Genomic DNA, 14,755 nt, shown 5'->3' on the forward strand with positions numbered 1-14,755 from the left:
AATCATTCATGTATGTAAATTGTTGTAGTGTTATGAAATTAACTATTGAAAAGTTTTAAATTCTTTTAAACATTTAAAAATAAAACATACTTGCGCAGAAACTGTACTGTTTTAATTTCATTTGTGGATTGAGTTGAAATGCAAGAAACACAACTAAAATTTACAAGATCTACAAGATGAATTGATAGTGGATTATGCTGCAAATGAATATCCATCAAATCAAAACGAAAATGGTTGCATAAATTTAATTAGTACATTATTTGTAAATGACAGATCCATCTGTTTTTAATGTACATTACCTGCTAACCCTGCAGGTATAACCTTAAAAAAGCATTTTTAAAACATAAGCTCCAAAACAACTATAGTCAGGAAAATCACAAATAAATATTTTCCCAAATTATGCCATTTCATTTTTTTTTTTTATTGGCACATTTATGTATTTGTCAAGAGTAACAACTATTTACACTATTTACAGTGATTCAAACAACTTGAGGCTGAATATTAAAATGCGAAGCAACAAAAGACTGATTTATACATTTTATTCTGATTCTTGCTGCATTGAAATAAACACATCAATGAAGGTGTTGAAGTAAAACATGTCTAGTTTTGATTTCATCTGATCAATGAAAGATTCATCATGCCATACCCGCTCAACAGTCATTGTTGTAAGCGTTGTTGTTGTCCAGCTGGCATAGTTTTTCTCCCGATGCCATGATGTCGGGATCAGGATGTGGTCCTACAAAACACGAGTGACATAATTACAATAAGTTATGATTAAGGAAACATAACTAGCATGAAAATATTGAAAACCCCAAAATTATACCTGTGTAAGCTCTGTAGTGTGTGGACGTAAGACATCTTTTCCCCACAGTTTTGGGCTTTCGCACCACCACCTCGCTGGCAGGTTCAGGATGGATCCTCTTACAAGAAATAAACAGAAAAATATGTCAAATAAACTAAAAATAAATAAATACAGGGGCAGGTGAGAAATTTGGTAGGACACAGGGACAGATTTGTGACAGTTAAGATTTTTACTTAACTTCCAAATAGTATCAATTGATTGAGGTTGAGCCTGCATTTTTTAAATTATCTACAGAAACAAAAAACTCCAAACAAGTTATGAGATAAAATGTATATTTAACACAAGTATCACTGAGATTACAACAATTGTCACATGGTACTGTGAGGGTGCTGGAAAGCATCTCCCTCACTAAGGTGAAGAACACACGGACACTAACAGGAAGCTTGTTTTGTTACGCTCTTTATTTTGAAGACTAACTTCTTTTTGTTTGAGGGCAACTTCCTGAGGGGTAGATTCATGGTGTACACACATGATGGAAGCCTAATGACTTCACCTGGAGGGAATTGCCTAATCATCCATCTCAGACCACTTGGTGAAGCTGAGGGTTAAAGTGGACTGAAACCTTTGTATGATATTGTTATTGTGGTTATGAGAATTTTATGTACTAAATGACATTACAACAGAAAAAAAATGTGTTTCATTATTTTTTTTTTTTACCTGTGTTCTTGGTCTGTACCATATTTGTAAATGACTTGTGCAAGCCAGTGCAGGAGGAGCAGCTGGAGCTGGAGCTGGGAGTAGTGTGCAGTCTGGTAAAGAAGTGCAACTACATGGTTGCAAAATCCTTTTCCAGCTGCACAACTACAGGAATGAGCCAACAACTCAGCCTTTTCAACTCCCAATGAGATCTAAAACAGATACCTGGTTTTAGCACATATATATATAAATAATTACTTGTTATAACATGTTTAGCTTTAATAACGTAATAGTATTTGAATATGAGCTGCAACAGCAGCAGAAGAGAAATAGTAAGCACTGAACAATAAGATATTATTGTTAACTCTAAGTCGTACAGAAGTTGTCAATTGTAGGTGAAAGTTTTCCAGGTGTCATAAATGGACAGGAACTCGGACAAATGAACATGAGCCAACCGGCTGTCTGACTGTTTCAAACCTGCAGTCTGTGGGGTTCCTCATGTTTCTTCATGGACCTGAAGCATTTAGCTCTGACCACTACCGGTCCCTCGACAATATTTGATACTACCGGCATGCAGAAGCAAAGCACAATTTGAACATCTAGCATGTATTAACTAACATCTTGCACGTTTTTGTTCACAAATAGTAAAGGCAAACATATCAAAATATTAAAATATAATTTAAAAGTTTATACCATGTCTCTCACACATGGCACACTAAATTAGGCTTCTTTATTACGACGTTTATGTACTTCATATGTTGTAGCTAGCGGTGAGTTTGCTAAGCTATGACTTTTCTTACCTTGATGGCTGTGGATATATTCTTCATGGAAGAACTTATACCCCTTGTCCAGTTTATTTGTTCACAAATTCGCCACTGTGATTGCCTCCGCATCAGCGAATGAAAGGGCTGGCAAATTAGCAACCTTGTTGAGAAAATAAGAGCCATTTTTCCTTAAAATGTCTGAGACCCACAAAAACAGGAAGTGACCCAGCACCAGTAGACGCTACTTCCGGTTGTCGTGAAAAACGTTAATTAGGATGACTTCAGAGCAATTTTCTTTGGAGGTTTTCCTAGCAAATCCCACTGAGGGGGAGTGCAAGGGCAGACTCAGAACATGTTGGGGGACTAAATTTTCCTTGTAGCATGGGAAAGACCTGGAATCCCCTTGAATAAGCTGGAGAGTGTTGCTGGGAAGAAAATTGTCTGGGTTTACCCTCCCAAAGTCGTTACTTCTCAACCCGATCCTCACATTAAAATAGGCAAATGTCTACACAGAGATAAAAAAAAAAACATGGTCAGCACAAGAAGAGATTAAAAAAGGCTCTTGAAACCTTTATCATTATAAAGACAGACCTTGGATAACCAGTTGACACAGATGGAAAGAGTAGGTGAACATAACAAGGTTCCTGGAAAAAAAGTCTTTGCAGGAAATGAGAAGTAATGACTGGCACAACAGTGAGTGAAAGGCAGGAAAATTGGAGTTCTGTGGCACAAAAGGCTGGTTTAGTCCAGGTTAACATCAAAATAATTTTTCTCCTTCTCCTTCCAGAAAAGAAAGGGCACAGCAAATGTACAAATAATTTCCCATAATCACCACGTTGGTTGCTAGCCCAGTTGGTCAAAATAGTTTTTTCCAGTTTTGCTGAAGGGCCAAAGTAGCTTGACCCTTTTCAATGTCATGTTTTTCATCTGTCCCTGCATCTGTTCTTGGACAAACAGCAAAGCATAAAAACAAGACTTAGGATTTGTGAAGCAGAATTGTTGATCATGTACCCTACCTCTCCAATTTGTTTCCATGGCGGGTTTGGAATGACCTCTATAATTGTGGCACAGTAAACAGTCAGACGCTTAATCCAAAGGGAAAGGGAGAGGTTACACCAGAAAGCAAGATGACACATGGTCGACATGATCCTGTCGGATTATCTCAAACCTTTTAATCTCTTCGCCTCTCTCTGAGTCGAGTTCAGGCCTTTTGGATGGGTTCTGGTATCAACAGAGCCTTCTAAAGCTAACATCAGCAGGTAGTTTATCTAACTCCATATCCTCCATCATCACAACAGACCACCAGCTGTCTTAGTAGACATCCTTTCGGCCACCACTGAGAGGAGAAGAGTTCAGTCCAACAGAGTTGCTTGGGTACATCTGCAACATCAAGCCCTCCTAGGAGTTAGGAAGCAGGAGCAAAGGGAGCTTTCCCTCTCTCCCATGGCTCACAGTGTGCAAAGATAGTTATTATCAGCAGAGGGAGGTGAGAGAGCACCCTATGAGGCAATGAGATGTCGAATGAATGCATCTCTTTCTTCCTTTTCTTTCTTTCTGCTTCTTTGTATCTACACAGCACTTCCTCCCTTGCTGTGCTTCTCTTTTCACCTTTCTTGTTAATGCCTCCTGCACCGCTCCCATTGCACACAGCTGACATCAACATACGTAATTCTGACTAATGTGACAAATAAACTCTTCTAATCTCAACAAAGCGGCTGTTGCTTTCTCCTGTGCATTCATCTGTGTTAAATCAAAGATTTATGCAAATGCACATTTTTATGAGGTACTTTTCATCCAAGTAAGCAGGTACATCAGGTTGTAAGCTGGACAGGTTTGAATTTACTATGTAAACAAGTGTCAGGCTTCATGTTGAAGCCCCCAATGTTTGGTTGTCAAGACTAGAATTTTTTGTTATTTCAAATTATGCCTCTTCTAACTAAAGAACATCCACCGCTGAGAGGTTTACCTTTTTAATCAGGTGTGTCTGGTGTGTGATTCACCTTCTCTATTTAAATCTGCTGTAACCTTAAACAGCTTAGTGCAACATCACAACTTTTGCCGCACAGCCTTAATGTTTTATGCTGTCAGCTGTGCAAACTAGATAAATAATGTCTGTAGAAAGGCTAAAAGCTCCACACATGAAAATGTCAGATTTGTTGAGCTGTGATGTCTGATCAGAACTTTCTAACTCCAAAAGTTTCACACACTTTATTTTTCCATTTCTGCCTCTCATGCTTGGAAGGGAGTACATTACTGCGCTTTGTATTGGCATGGCAGTAAAAGCATTTAAACATTAACAACAATACATCAGAATGTACGGGTGCTGTCAGGCTGTATCCTTTGCGTTTGGCTGGGAAGCACATCGCCAAAGCACAGCTGTCTTGTAAATGAGGCTGGGTTCAGTGCTGCAAAAAGACAAAGCGTCACTCTGCAGTATTTATGAACAGTTTTCAGAGGGTGGTGCTGAGTGCTCTCCTTTGTACTCACCAGCCTACATATCCTGGCCTACATAACCTCCATGTGACAACAAGCAATTGTCTGCTGAGCAGCCTGCTTCCCAAGGGAGAGTTCTTGTAGTCTCTTCAATATGCCAAGCAAATGATTCATTGGCATACAGGTGCACAATAACGGGTACAACTAACATCAGTTCACCTACAACAAAATAAGCATAATTCCTCCCGTTTTAGATCTGGCCATGTAGATATTTGGGGCTGTATGTGCCAAGCTTGGAGCTCTCTGCCAGTGACCATTATGTTGCCAACCCATTACAGTAGAGGTCTCTAGAATTCTGTTCTGCCCAAAGCGTTGAAAGTTTACCTCTAAAAAATTTAACACCAGCATGGCTTTGCAGACAGCGTACATTATTTCAGGCGGCAGGGTGCATCAATGTGTCTGACTCTGATAGATTTGTATGCATAATATCACAATAACATTCTTGTAATTTCCATAAAATGAGGCCAAAGCAGTTTTAAAAGAAATATCTTCCTGTGTTTTGCATATATAAAAGCTAATCCTTTTCTCCTCTGATGTTTTGCGGACATCAGATAGTTTCGCAGTTTAGCCTTTCAGTTGTCATTGGACATTAGAGCCCCTCTGGTGCTGAATGATGCCATCAGGAATGGATGTGGTCTACATACCACACAGGCATCTCAGTGCTTTGCCAGATGCAGCATTGCCACCCGTGGCACCATCTCAACCTTTGAAATTTAACGGTTCATGTACGTCAGGGCTGAACCATCTGGCCCTTTAAAGAGGTTTTGCATGTCAAAATGACTCTGGAGGTGATGAATGGACAACCTATTACTGCAAAAACATGCACTGTTTTCCATTTATATTTTATGACATTTGGTTAGATGCTATAGTAACAACGTGCATGATTTCAGTTTTTTGTGTGCTAAAATATACTGTGTGCTGTAGATATGGGCCTTAACAGGATTCTAAGAGTATAATAACCTTGAGTAAACAACACTGTTTCATGCTATAACTGAAAATGAAAAGCTATAACAAAAACAAATTGTTTTATCTAAAGCAGATTACAACTGCTGATAAAAAAAATTTCAGATGTTACAAAAACAGTAAGAATATTGCATATCTAAAAAAGTACTCTAGTATCTTTGGCATCTTTATTAAAGGAACTCAAAACCATTAGAATGGTATGACGCGTTTTTTCAATCTTTTTAAAATCAAGTGTACCTTGACACAGGTAATCAGGGTCTAGTTTCCAGTTTTAATCTATTTAAAATACCCTTAAAGCAATAAACCAGATGTCAGTGTTGAGGCTACAGCAGTGACCGGCAGTCAGGTTAGGATCTTTGCACCGTAGGGTATTTGCAAAAACAAACTTTCACATCAGCTTATGTTTAGTGATTTTTCTCTGACACTTTACAATAAGTGAATTATTTTAAAACAGCATGAAAACCCTAGGGTTTAGAACATCTTAATAAGACTAACTTTTTATCAGGCAAATGGCCATGAAAACATAGGTCTGTCCTGCCTTTGAAGCTTGTTTTATCGTAAGGATTTATTTGAATATGCTCAAACTGTTGAAACACAAAGAAAATCCAATGTCCAGAGGTGCACATTATTGACTTTTTCACCTCAGACTCTTCAGACATAGCTAAAGTTCATTTAAAAGTGGGCTTGCCACCCATAGGTTAGCCATGGTGCTGCAAAAATTATTTCCTTCATGTGTATCTCTCAGATTATTTTATGTTGTTTAATAATACTTATTTCTTTTTGTTTTTGCAATGACTGTGTACTGATTTGAATTACCGTGTCATTATAATGGATATCAAGAGGATAAATGTGTGGAAATATCGAGATAAAATTATATTTTGAATGAGAGGGGTGGTTTACGCTGATTTCCAATCCGAACGGCATGCATGTAAATGCTTGTTCGGACCATGTCATTCTGATTGTGGCAAACTGACCTGACTGTGCATTGGACCCTATGTCAACATGCTGCATTTCCACCTTTAGTGGCAAAACTTGGAGGGGTGTTAAAATCCTCCTGCTCTCTCATCCTGCAATGCAGTAACATCAACAGTGTGTTTGGCTTAGCCTGTAGCTTCATTATAGTAACCAACAGTACCTCAACCGCCTTTAGACCCTCAGCCATTTAGAACCTGTGTCCATTCCGGGCACTCAGTAGAGGTCCAACACACTTCTATGAAGTACAACTTCTTCTTCTGCGGTTGTTGTAGATAAATGTGACAACTCCGGGCATGTCAAAGGTTTTCTATTCTAAATAAAGCTTGGTAAAACTAAATGCACATCATCACCAAATTATTTGATTTTGTGGATAATATAAATGGACTATTCGGATTTATTTATTTCAGTCTAATCAAGAAATTGTGCCGATATAAACATTGCTAGTGTGTTAGCAAATGCAACATCCTGAATTTGATTACAGGGCCTGTATTTTATGCTTGATAATCTTGTCTAAAAACATGCATAAAAAAACATTTACTGTTAGATCTAAGTATAACCCACTTTTAGCCTAGATGTCTATTGATAATTAGACATTAATTAGAAATGTTTTCAGACAAAAAATGCTCACTGGGTAAGATTTCCTATTGTTAGTGCTAACTTGTTAATTAGGTGAGCTGCTAACTGTATACTTACACTCATGTGTTTGTTGTCATTGGATGTGAATTAATGACTTTTTTCATAATTATAAAAACCTCCATTCCTCATCTGTCTCAGAGATATTCTGTCAGATATTCTGCATCATCTCTGTATTATGAGCAGCTCGGTCAGAGAAGTACTACTGTTGTAAAAGATTAAGTGTGCTGTTTCTAATTTCAGATTTGGAGCCACTGACAGCAGAAAAGTCTGTTGTTTGATGCCTCTTCAGTGCTACAAAGCTATCTGCTTTGGTGGTTGAGAGTTTATGGAATAGATCACTTTGGTAGAGCTGATTGGATACTGGATGCATCAGAAACACAGGCACAGAATAACAATGTCACTCTGCTCATTTCCTATGCTGCCATTGTTTTGGTCTCTCATTTTTAATGAATCTAACAGCCTGTCCTTTGTCAATTAAATATTGATGTGTCTCAGTGGCTAATGCAGGATTGGAAACTTGGTTATAGAAAGCTTGTGTTGATTTAAATCAGTGCTTGTATCAATAGTATAATCTGTTGAGCGGTTTATTGGTCATACAATTAATGCATGCCTGTCAAGACATGAATTTTAAGACAAACTAGGTAATTTAACCAGAATAATTTCCCTGAGCACACACCTTCCATGTACAACTTGACACGTCATTGTAAGCCAGTGACAGGTGCACTGTGTAACACAGTGGATCTGAGACAGCAAGTCACCGTCCTTCTGCCACTCAGAGGGCACTTGAAAGCAGGGTGTTCAGATGTGCAGTGGGCTGTGATCTAAGCTGTAATACGAGCTCAGATGCTCGACACACACAGTTACTCAATCACGTCACACGCCGATAATCTGGGTGGTCTGGTAGAAGACAAAGGGAGAGATAAAGCCAGCAGTATATCTAAAGGGTGAAACATTAGAAGGGCATCTCTAATGTTTTCCATTAAGGTAACGGAGATGTGATGGTAGAGATGTTTGACCAGATAAGAGCAGAAAGTGACATAAATGGAAATGTATGGCTGTTTTCTTTTTTTTTTCTTTTTCCTGAAAAACCTCAGGCTACTATGATTTAACTGTGACTTGAAATGCTTATCCTGAGGCAGTTCTTCAGTGTGTGGTCTGCTTACAATATAAAGATACATAATGGCACAAATATGGGCAAAATATGTGCATTGAATAATGCATATATGTGCCTTATCTTGATTTAACATATACAATAAAATGTTGGTGCTTTGGCACTGCGAATTAAAAGAAGGAAGATGGAAACTGCTAACATTGTGAGGCTAAAGTAGTAAATTCTTAAAGGTAATTTTCCTGGTAACTGGTACAGATGTCAGATAACATTTAGACAGATCAAACCCCCAACCGAGTGAATCTTAGTGGTATGTGGCGCACATCTCCAGGGAATGTCTGTTATTTACACCCTCTTATCCTTCCTGGGTTGTTGCCATGTGGAAGCATCGCATTCTCACTTTGTTTTAGATCTGCTTTGGACTGCTTTAACTGTCAGCTGCAGCCTTTTAAATCCCTCAAGGCCTATTTTATTTGCAGTAGCCATTAACTGAGAGAAGACCTCTGTTTGTTACTCTGCCTGTTTAGCAACCCACTGTTTGCTTTTCCCTTGCCAATTCATATTTGATTGTTCCGTTTCTCAGTTGTCATTGATATAAAGTTCATTTGAACTCTCGTGTTTCATTTGATAATTTTGGGGAATACTTGGGGGTGGCTGTGAGGGTTTAAATCATATGCAAGCAAGCTGTCACAGGTTTTAATCGCCTTTGTGAACCGTGCTTTTGAGTTCAAAGTGAAGCCGATGTCCCTGCATGATATCCGTAGCTGTGTTCATTCGGGAGATCCATAAACTTTAAAAACAAAGGGAGGGCAGCAGAGGCTCAGGGCTTTGATCCCACTGTAGGTTGCCAGCTGCCATCGTTGTACACACAATATCATGGTAAAGCCAGCAGTTTGACCAGAATGAAGTAACGGAAGAGGTGCCAGCAGACAAATGTGTTGTCACTGATCAGTTCAGTCTCAGGGCCAAAGTCTTTAGTCATCAAAGTAAAGAGTTTTCATGGTAAAATCATTTGTCAGCATTACAATTAAGCACAAAATCCTGTATTTTCCAGCTACAACACTCTGTAATTCAAAATCAGATAAAAAAGATCTTTAAATCCACACTCATAGAAAATTGTGGGTTTGTACTGACAGTGTGACATTTGTGACTCTGCCACAGTGAACTGTGAGCTTGTTGAGGGTGGCAGGATTGCTGTTGAACCAGACTGACAGACAGGACGCCAGCACTAAATCACATAATTACTTGGAAATGTCATTTGTGTTCTTATTATAACAAAGTAAGCAAATACGATAGATAAAGAGCAAAAGCTATTACGATAAATGTAATAATTTGTTCCACTAATTTATTTTTCCTATCGCAGTGATTTATCATGCAGCAAAAGTAATTGGTGTGCACGGGGGGTACCCGTCTGCATGTGCCCCTCTTTCACTTCAGTATGTATGTATGGCACAAGATTTTTCCCAAAGAACGCTCTCAAAATGACATTGTGACTAAAAGCGTATTTAACAATTGTCTGGCTAATTGATATTAGAGAATTGGATCGGTGGTGTGGTATTCTGCCAAACTCTAACAGCTTTAGTCCTAAAAACGTTGTCCCCAAAGTCATATTCTGTTACTGTAATATTGACCTTCCTGTTCCCTCCCATGCAATTTAAAGCACATCCTGTTGTTATAGTCTGATTAGTTAACAATCTGTCTTTTCTTTCATCCAGTACAGCCTGTCCCCGTTGGTATCTGATGATTCATCAACGAAAGTTAACAGTAAAATCACTTGCTGTATTGGTTGTATTGAATTCCTTATTTCAGCAGATCACAAAAAAATCCCACATAGAGCCTGTTTTACAGTTTGTAATCAATAATAAGGTCCTCATCATTATTCATTAAATATTAGCTTTTTGTGTTTGGACAAAGGTAAGGAGAATATTTTTGAGTAAACAATTATTAAATTTTTTGTGGTTGAAAAACATAACCATTAAAGAAAAAATCTTAATTAAGTGTCCGAATGGCAAAAAAAAACACTAAAAGCAGAAAAATGACCAATTACAAGAGGCAAAATAGTTGAATGGAATAATTCTAAAAGTCCTGGTGGCATTTAGTGGAAGGTCCCCTTAGCACTCGAGTGTCTTACGCAGAAGACATTGGATATTTATGAATTGATTCGGCAGTGTCAGTCAGTCCTGCACTTTGCCAGCGGCACTAATCCATGTGATGGAATTCATATGTCTACTTCATATTAAGTTTCCTGTGCTGCTTATTGACCTTTTCATCTAGCATTTTCCCCCCACTTATGTGAACTGGTCCCTTCATAGAGGCTGTCTGGAACCAATATTTCGTTGCTTTCAATTCTGCTTCGGGTCAAAACACTTGAACACAGCAACAGTGAAGAGGGCTTTAAAAGTGAACAAGGACTTGCAGTTTGCAGCGTGGGGTGCGGAAACAAATTTCTTTTCAAATGTTATATATCATGAAACATTCATCAAATTTTTGAGGTTTCTCAGTAAGTATTAATTTCTAGTTTAGTTACACCTTAGGTGATGGGTGAAAATGCTAAAGAGGGAAACATCCTCAGTATTTCATTTGATATATGTCCTATAATAAATATTTGTTCAGAACAGCTGGCAAACTAGTTTTATTCAGAAAAAGAACAGTGAGAAGCAATTTCTTATTTTGTTTGATGAATGCAAGAGTGTTAAACAGTCATTTAAGTATTGTTGCGATAGTTACCTGCTGTACTGTTTTTTTTTTTTGGGGCACATAAAGATACTTCATAAAATGAAGAACATTATGGAGAACCCTGAGCATCCTCTTCATGAGACTGTTGTACAACAACATAGTGTCTTTAGTCAGAGGCTTTTTCAGATGTACTGTAAGACAGACCACTACAGATCCTTCCTGCCCACAGTCATCAGCATCTAGAACAGCTCTTTGAAGAAACCTGCTTAATATGAGCTACAACAACATTTAATTTCCTACTGGAATTAATAAAGTATTTTTGAATTTAATTTAACCAAACTAAACTGAATTAAATTGAATTGAATTGAATAGACAGGAGGAAATTATGTTTACACACAACATAGGTGCAACTTAAAAGGAAATTAAAGAGATTTTTTAAACTAAAATATGTAGTCATGTTGACAACAAAAAACAAAACTGTTTTTGTTTTTGTGGTATCCTTTAACAGTTCACAGTACAAAGTTTAAGTAAGAGTTTAAGAATTTTTCAAGCCTATTCTTGGGTTTTGTGACATTTTTTTAGTCTAACATTTTTATATTGAAAATTAAGCAAGCGTATATTCAAAATTTTATGAAGGGGACTAAACAACAATATAAGGCCAACAAAAACAACCCAAAAAAACATATTGTATGGGTGTGTAAGTCATCAGTTGAATTTGCAAATACAGGTCCTTCTCAAAATATTAGCATATTGTGATAAAGTTAATTATTTTCCATAATGTCATGATGAAAATTTAACATTCATATATTTTAGATTCATTGCACACTAACTGAAATATTTCAGGTCTTTTATTGTCTTAACACGGATGATTTTGGCATACAGCTCTTGAAAACACAAAATTCCTATCTCACAAAATTAGCATATCATTAAAAGGGTCTCTAAACGAGCTATGAACCTAATCATCTGAATCAACGAGTTAACTCTAAACACCTGCAAAAGATTCCTGAGGCCTTTAAAACTCCCAGCCTGGTTCATCACTCAAAACCCCAATCATGGGTAAGACTGCCGACCTGACTGCTGTCCAGAAGGCCACTATTGACACCCTCAAGCAAGAGGGTAAGACACAGAAAGAAATTTCTGAACGAATAGGCTGTTCCCAGAGTGCTGTATCAAGGCACCTCAGTGGGAAGTCTGTGGGAAGGAAAAAGTGTGGCAGAAAACGCTGCACAACGAGAAGAGGTGACCGGACCTTGAGGAAGATTGTGGAGAAGGGCCGATTCCAGACCTTGGGGGACCTGCGGAAGCAGTGGACTGAGTCTGGAGTAGAAACATCCAGAGCCACCGTGCACAGGCGTGTGCAGGAAATGGGCTACAGGTGCCGCATTCCCCAGGTCAAGCCACTTTTGAACCAGAAACAGCGGCAGAATCGCCTGACCTGGGCTACAGAGAAGCAGCACTGGACTGTTGCTCAGTGGTCCAAAGTACTTTTTTCGGATGAAAGCAAATTCTGCATGTCATTCGGAAATCAAGGTGCCAGAGTCTGGAGGAAGACTGGGGAGAAGGAAATGCCAAAATGCCAGAAATCCAGTGTCAAGTACCCACAGTCAGTGATGGTCTGGGGTGCCGTGTCAGCTGCTGGTGTTGGTCCACTGTGTTCTATCAAGGGCAGGGTCAATGCAGCTAGCTATCAGGAGATTTTGGAGCACTTCATGCTTCCATCTGCTGAAAAGCTTTATGGAGATGAAGATTTCATTTTTCAGCACGACCTGGCACCTGCTCACAGTGCCAAAACCACTGGTAAATGGTTTACTGACCATGGTATCACTGTGCTCAATTGGCCTGCCAACTCTCCTGACCTGAACCCCATAGAGAATCTGTGGGATATTGTGAAGAGAATGTTGAGAGACTCAAGACCCAACACTCTGGATGAGCTAAAGGCTGCTATCGAAGCATCCTGGGCCTCCATAAGACCTCAGCAGTGGCACAGGCTGATTGCCTCCATGCCATTGAAGCAGTCATTTCTGCCAAAGGATTTCCGACCAAGTATTGAGTGCATAACTGTACATGATTATTTGAAGGTTGACGTTTTTTGTATTAAAAACACTTTTCTTTTATTGATCGGATGAAATATGCTAATTTTGTGAGATAGGAATTTTGGGTTTTCATGAGCTGTATGCTACAATCATCCATATTAAGACAATAAAAGACCTGAAATGTTTCAGTTAGTGTGCAATGAATCTAAAATATATGAATGTTAAATTTTCATCATTACATTATGGAAAATAATTAACTTTATCACAATATGCTAATATTTTGAGAAGGACCTGTATCTGCATACATCTTCTTTTGAATTTCATGGAAGTAGAGTTGCATTGTTCTAGCTAATTAATTTTGCCATGTTGGGATTATGATTGTTGATTAATATTTATCAAGAATTATAATTAAAAATCATAATTTGAGAAAATCAATTTCTTAACCAAAAATCCTTCTTAATGAATCGAAATCAGAGATGTCCTCTGGTGTTGTAATTGTGGCTCAACGCCTTTGATAATTACAATTATTAAATTCTCAGTAATAGTTGATAACTATTATTAGATGTCACTGTTTCATTGACCGTTTCTGCCAAAACGTGGGGATCTTTAACCTTATTTTGACTCAAAAATCATTCTTGCACAAAATAAACAAAAAAACGCCTTCGCTTTATCTACGTGAATATTTATTAAATTAACAGCCCTGATACAATTCGCTTTTCCGATTCAATAATCTTCACCTAATCAAACATGCAAAGTCCTACACAAAAAGAGGTAAAATATCTAACTAAACCAATAAAACAAAACAGAACAAAACAACATGGATTGTGTATGAAAATCCAACAAGCCATTATGGTGTTGAGCAGAGCTACGGGAGCACACCCCCCAAGTGTAGCTCAGTGGAACACAGGCAGTCATAAAACTTCCCCAAGCAAAGTTGTAAACCCAGAGGACAAAGGATAATAAAACTTTTGGCGGCAAGCTAGTAAAGCACAAAGTTGAAGACAAAGAAAATGGTTGATTTTCAACATAACGTTATTATAGCAGTCCAGTTTCACAGCACACCTGCGTTCAGGTGTCCAGACAGTAAAAACACAACTTGTGAGACTCGGCGGCCTCTGAAATTCAACAGCAATCAGGTTTCAAAAAAACAATGGCATGCACATACAATTCAGAACACATTAGACTATAAGTGGCGATTCTAAATCGCACTAAATCCCTACTCTACCCTGCCCACGCTATTTCTAATAAAGAAATAAAGGGAACAAACGGACTTTACTTGTTGAAGTCTTCCTTGGGCCAGAGAGGTAGAGAAGGGGGGGGGGGGGGGGGAGAGAGTTTCCACGCGTCCGTGGATAACTAAGAGTAGAATGGTTCGTTTCTTCTGGCTTCCTTGGCAGAAAAGCAGTATCACGGACCGTCAACAGTCGACCGGAACAAAAACAAGGGTGGCAATCCCGTCTCCTTGAACCTCCGCGGTTTTTTGGTTACGTGTTAAATCCACGTCGTCGATCGGTAAAGTTGAAACTTACAAGCCTTCTTATTCCTGTAAGCTTAATTCGCTTAATTTTCTCGTTGGCCAACAGGGAGAATGAATGAAAGTCCACGTGGG

The 14,755-nt window shown here is 38.4% G+C and overlaps 1 protein-coding gene across 2 annotated transcripts in view; it reads right to left on the reverse strand.

Moving 5' to 3' along the window:
- Window positions 1-546: 546 nt before the first annotated feature.
- The window catches only part of pcdh17 (protocadherin 17), a 94,555-nt gene continuing 80,346 nt past the window's right edge, over window positions 547-14,755 (reverse strand). The window contains exons 5-6 of one of the 2 annotated variants that reach the window (XM_047362992.1): window positions 4,750-4,842; window positions 4,494-4,667 (exon numbers count right to left, since the gene is read on the reverse strand). In XM_047362992.1, the coding sequence (XP_047218948.1) occupies window positions 4,754-4,842 (89 nt within the window). In that variant the 3' untranslated portion in view covers window positions 4,494-4,667; window positions 4,750-4,753. Of the gene's footprint in view, window positions 737-4,493; window positions 4,668-4,749; window positions 4,843-14,755 lie in introns of those variants that run through there. The other variant, XM_047362993.1, reaches the window with a different exon arrangement.

This window comes from Girardinichthys multiradiatus, chromosome 4 (genome assembly GCF_021462225.1).
Source record: "Girardinichthys multiradiatus isolate DD_20200921_A chromosome 4, DD_fGirMul_XY1, whole genome shotgun sequence".
Lineage (NCBI taxonomy): Eukaryota > Metazoa > Chordata > Actinopteri > Cyprinodontiformes > Goodeidae > Girardinichthys > Girardinichthys multiradiatus.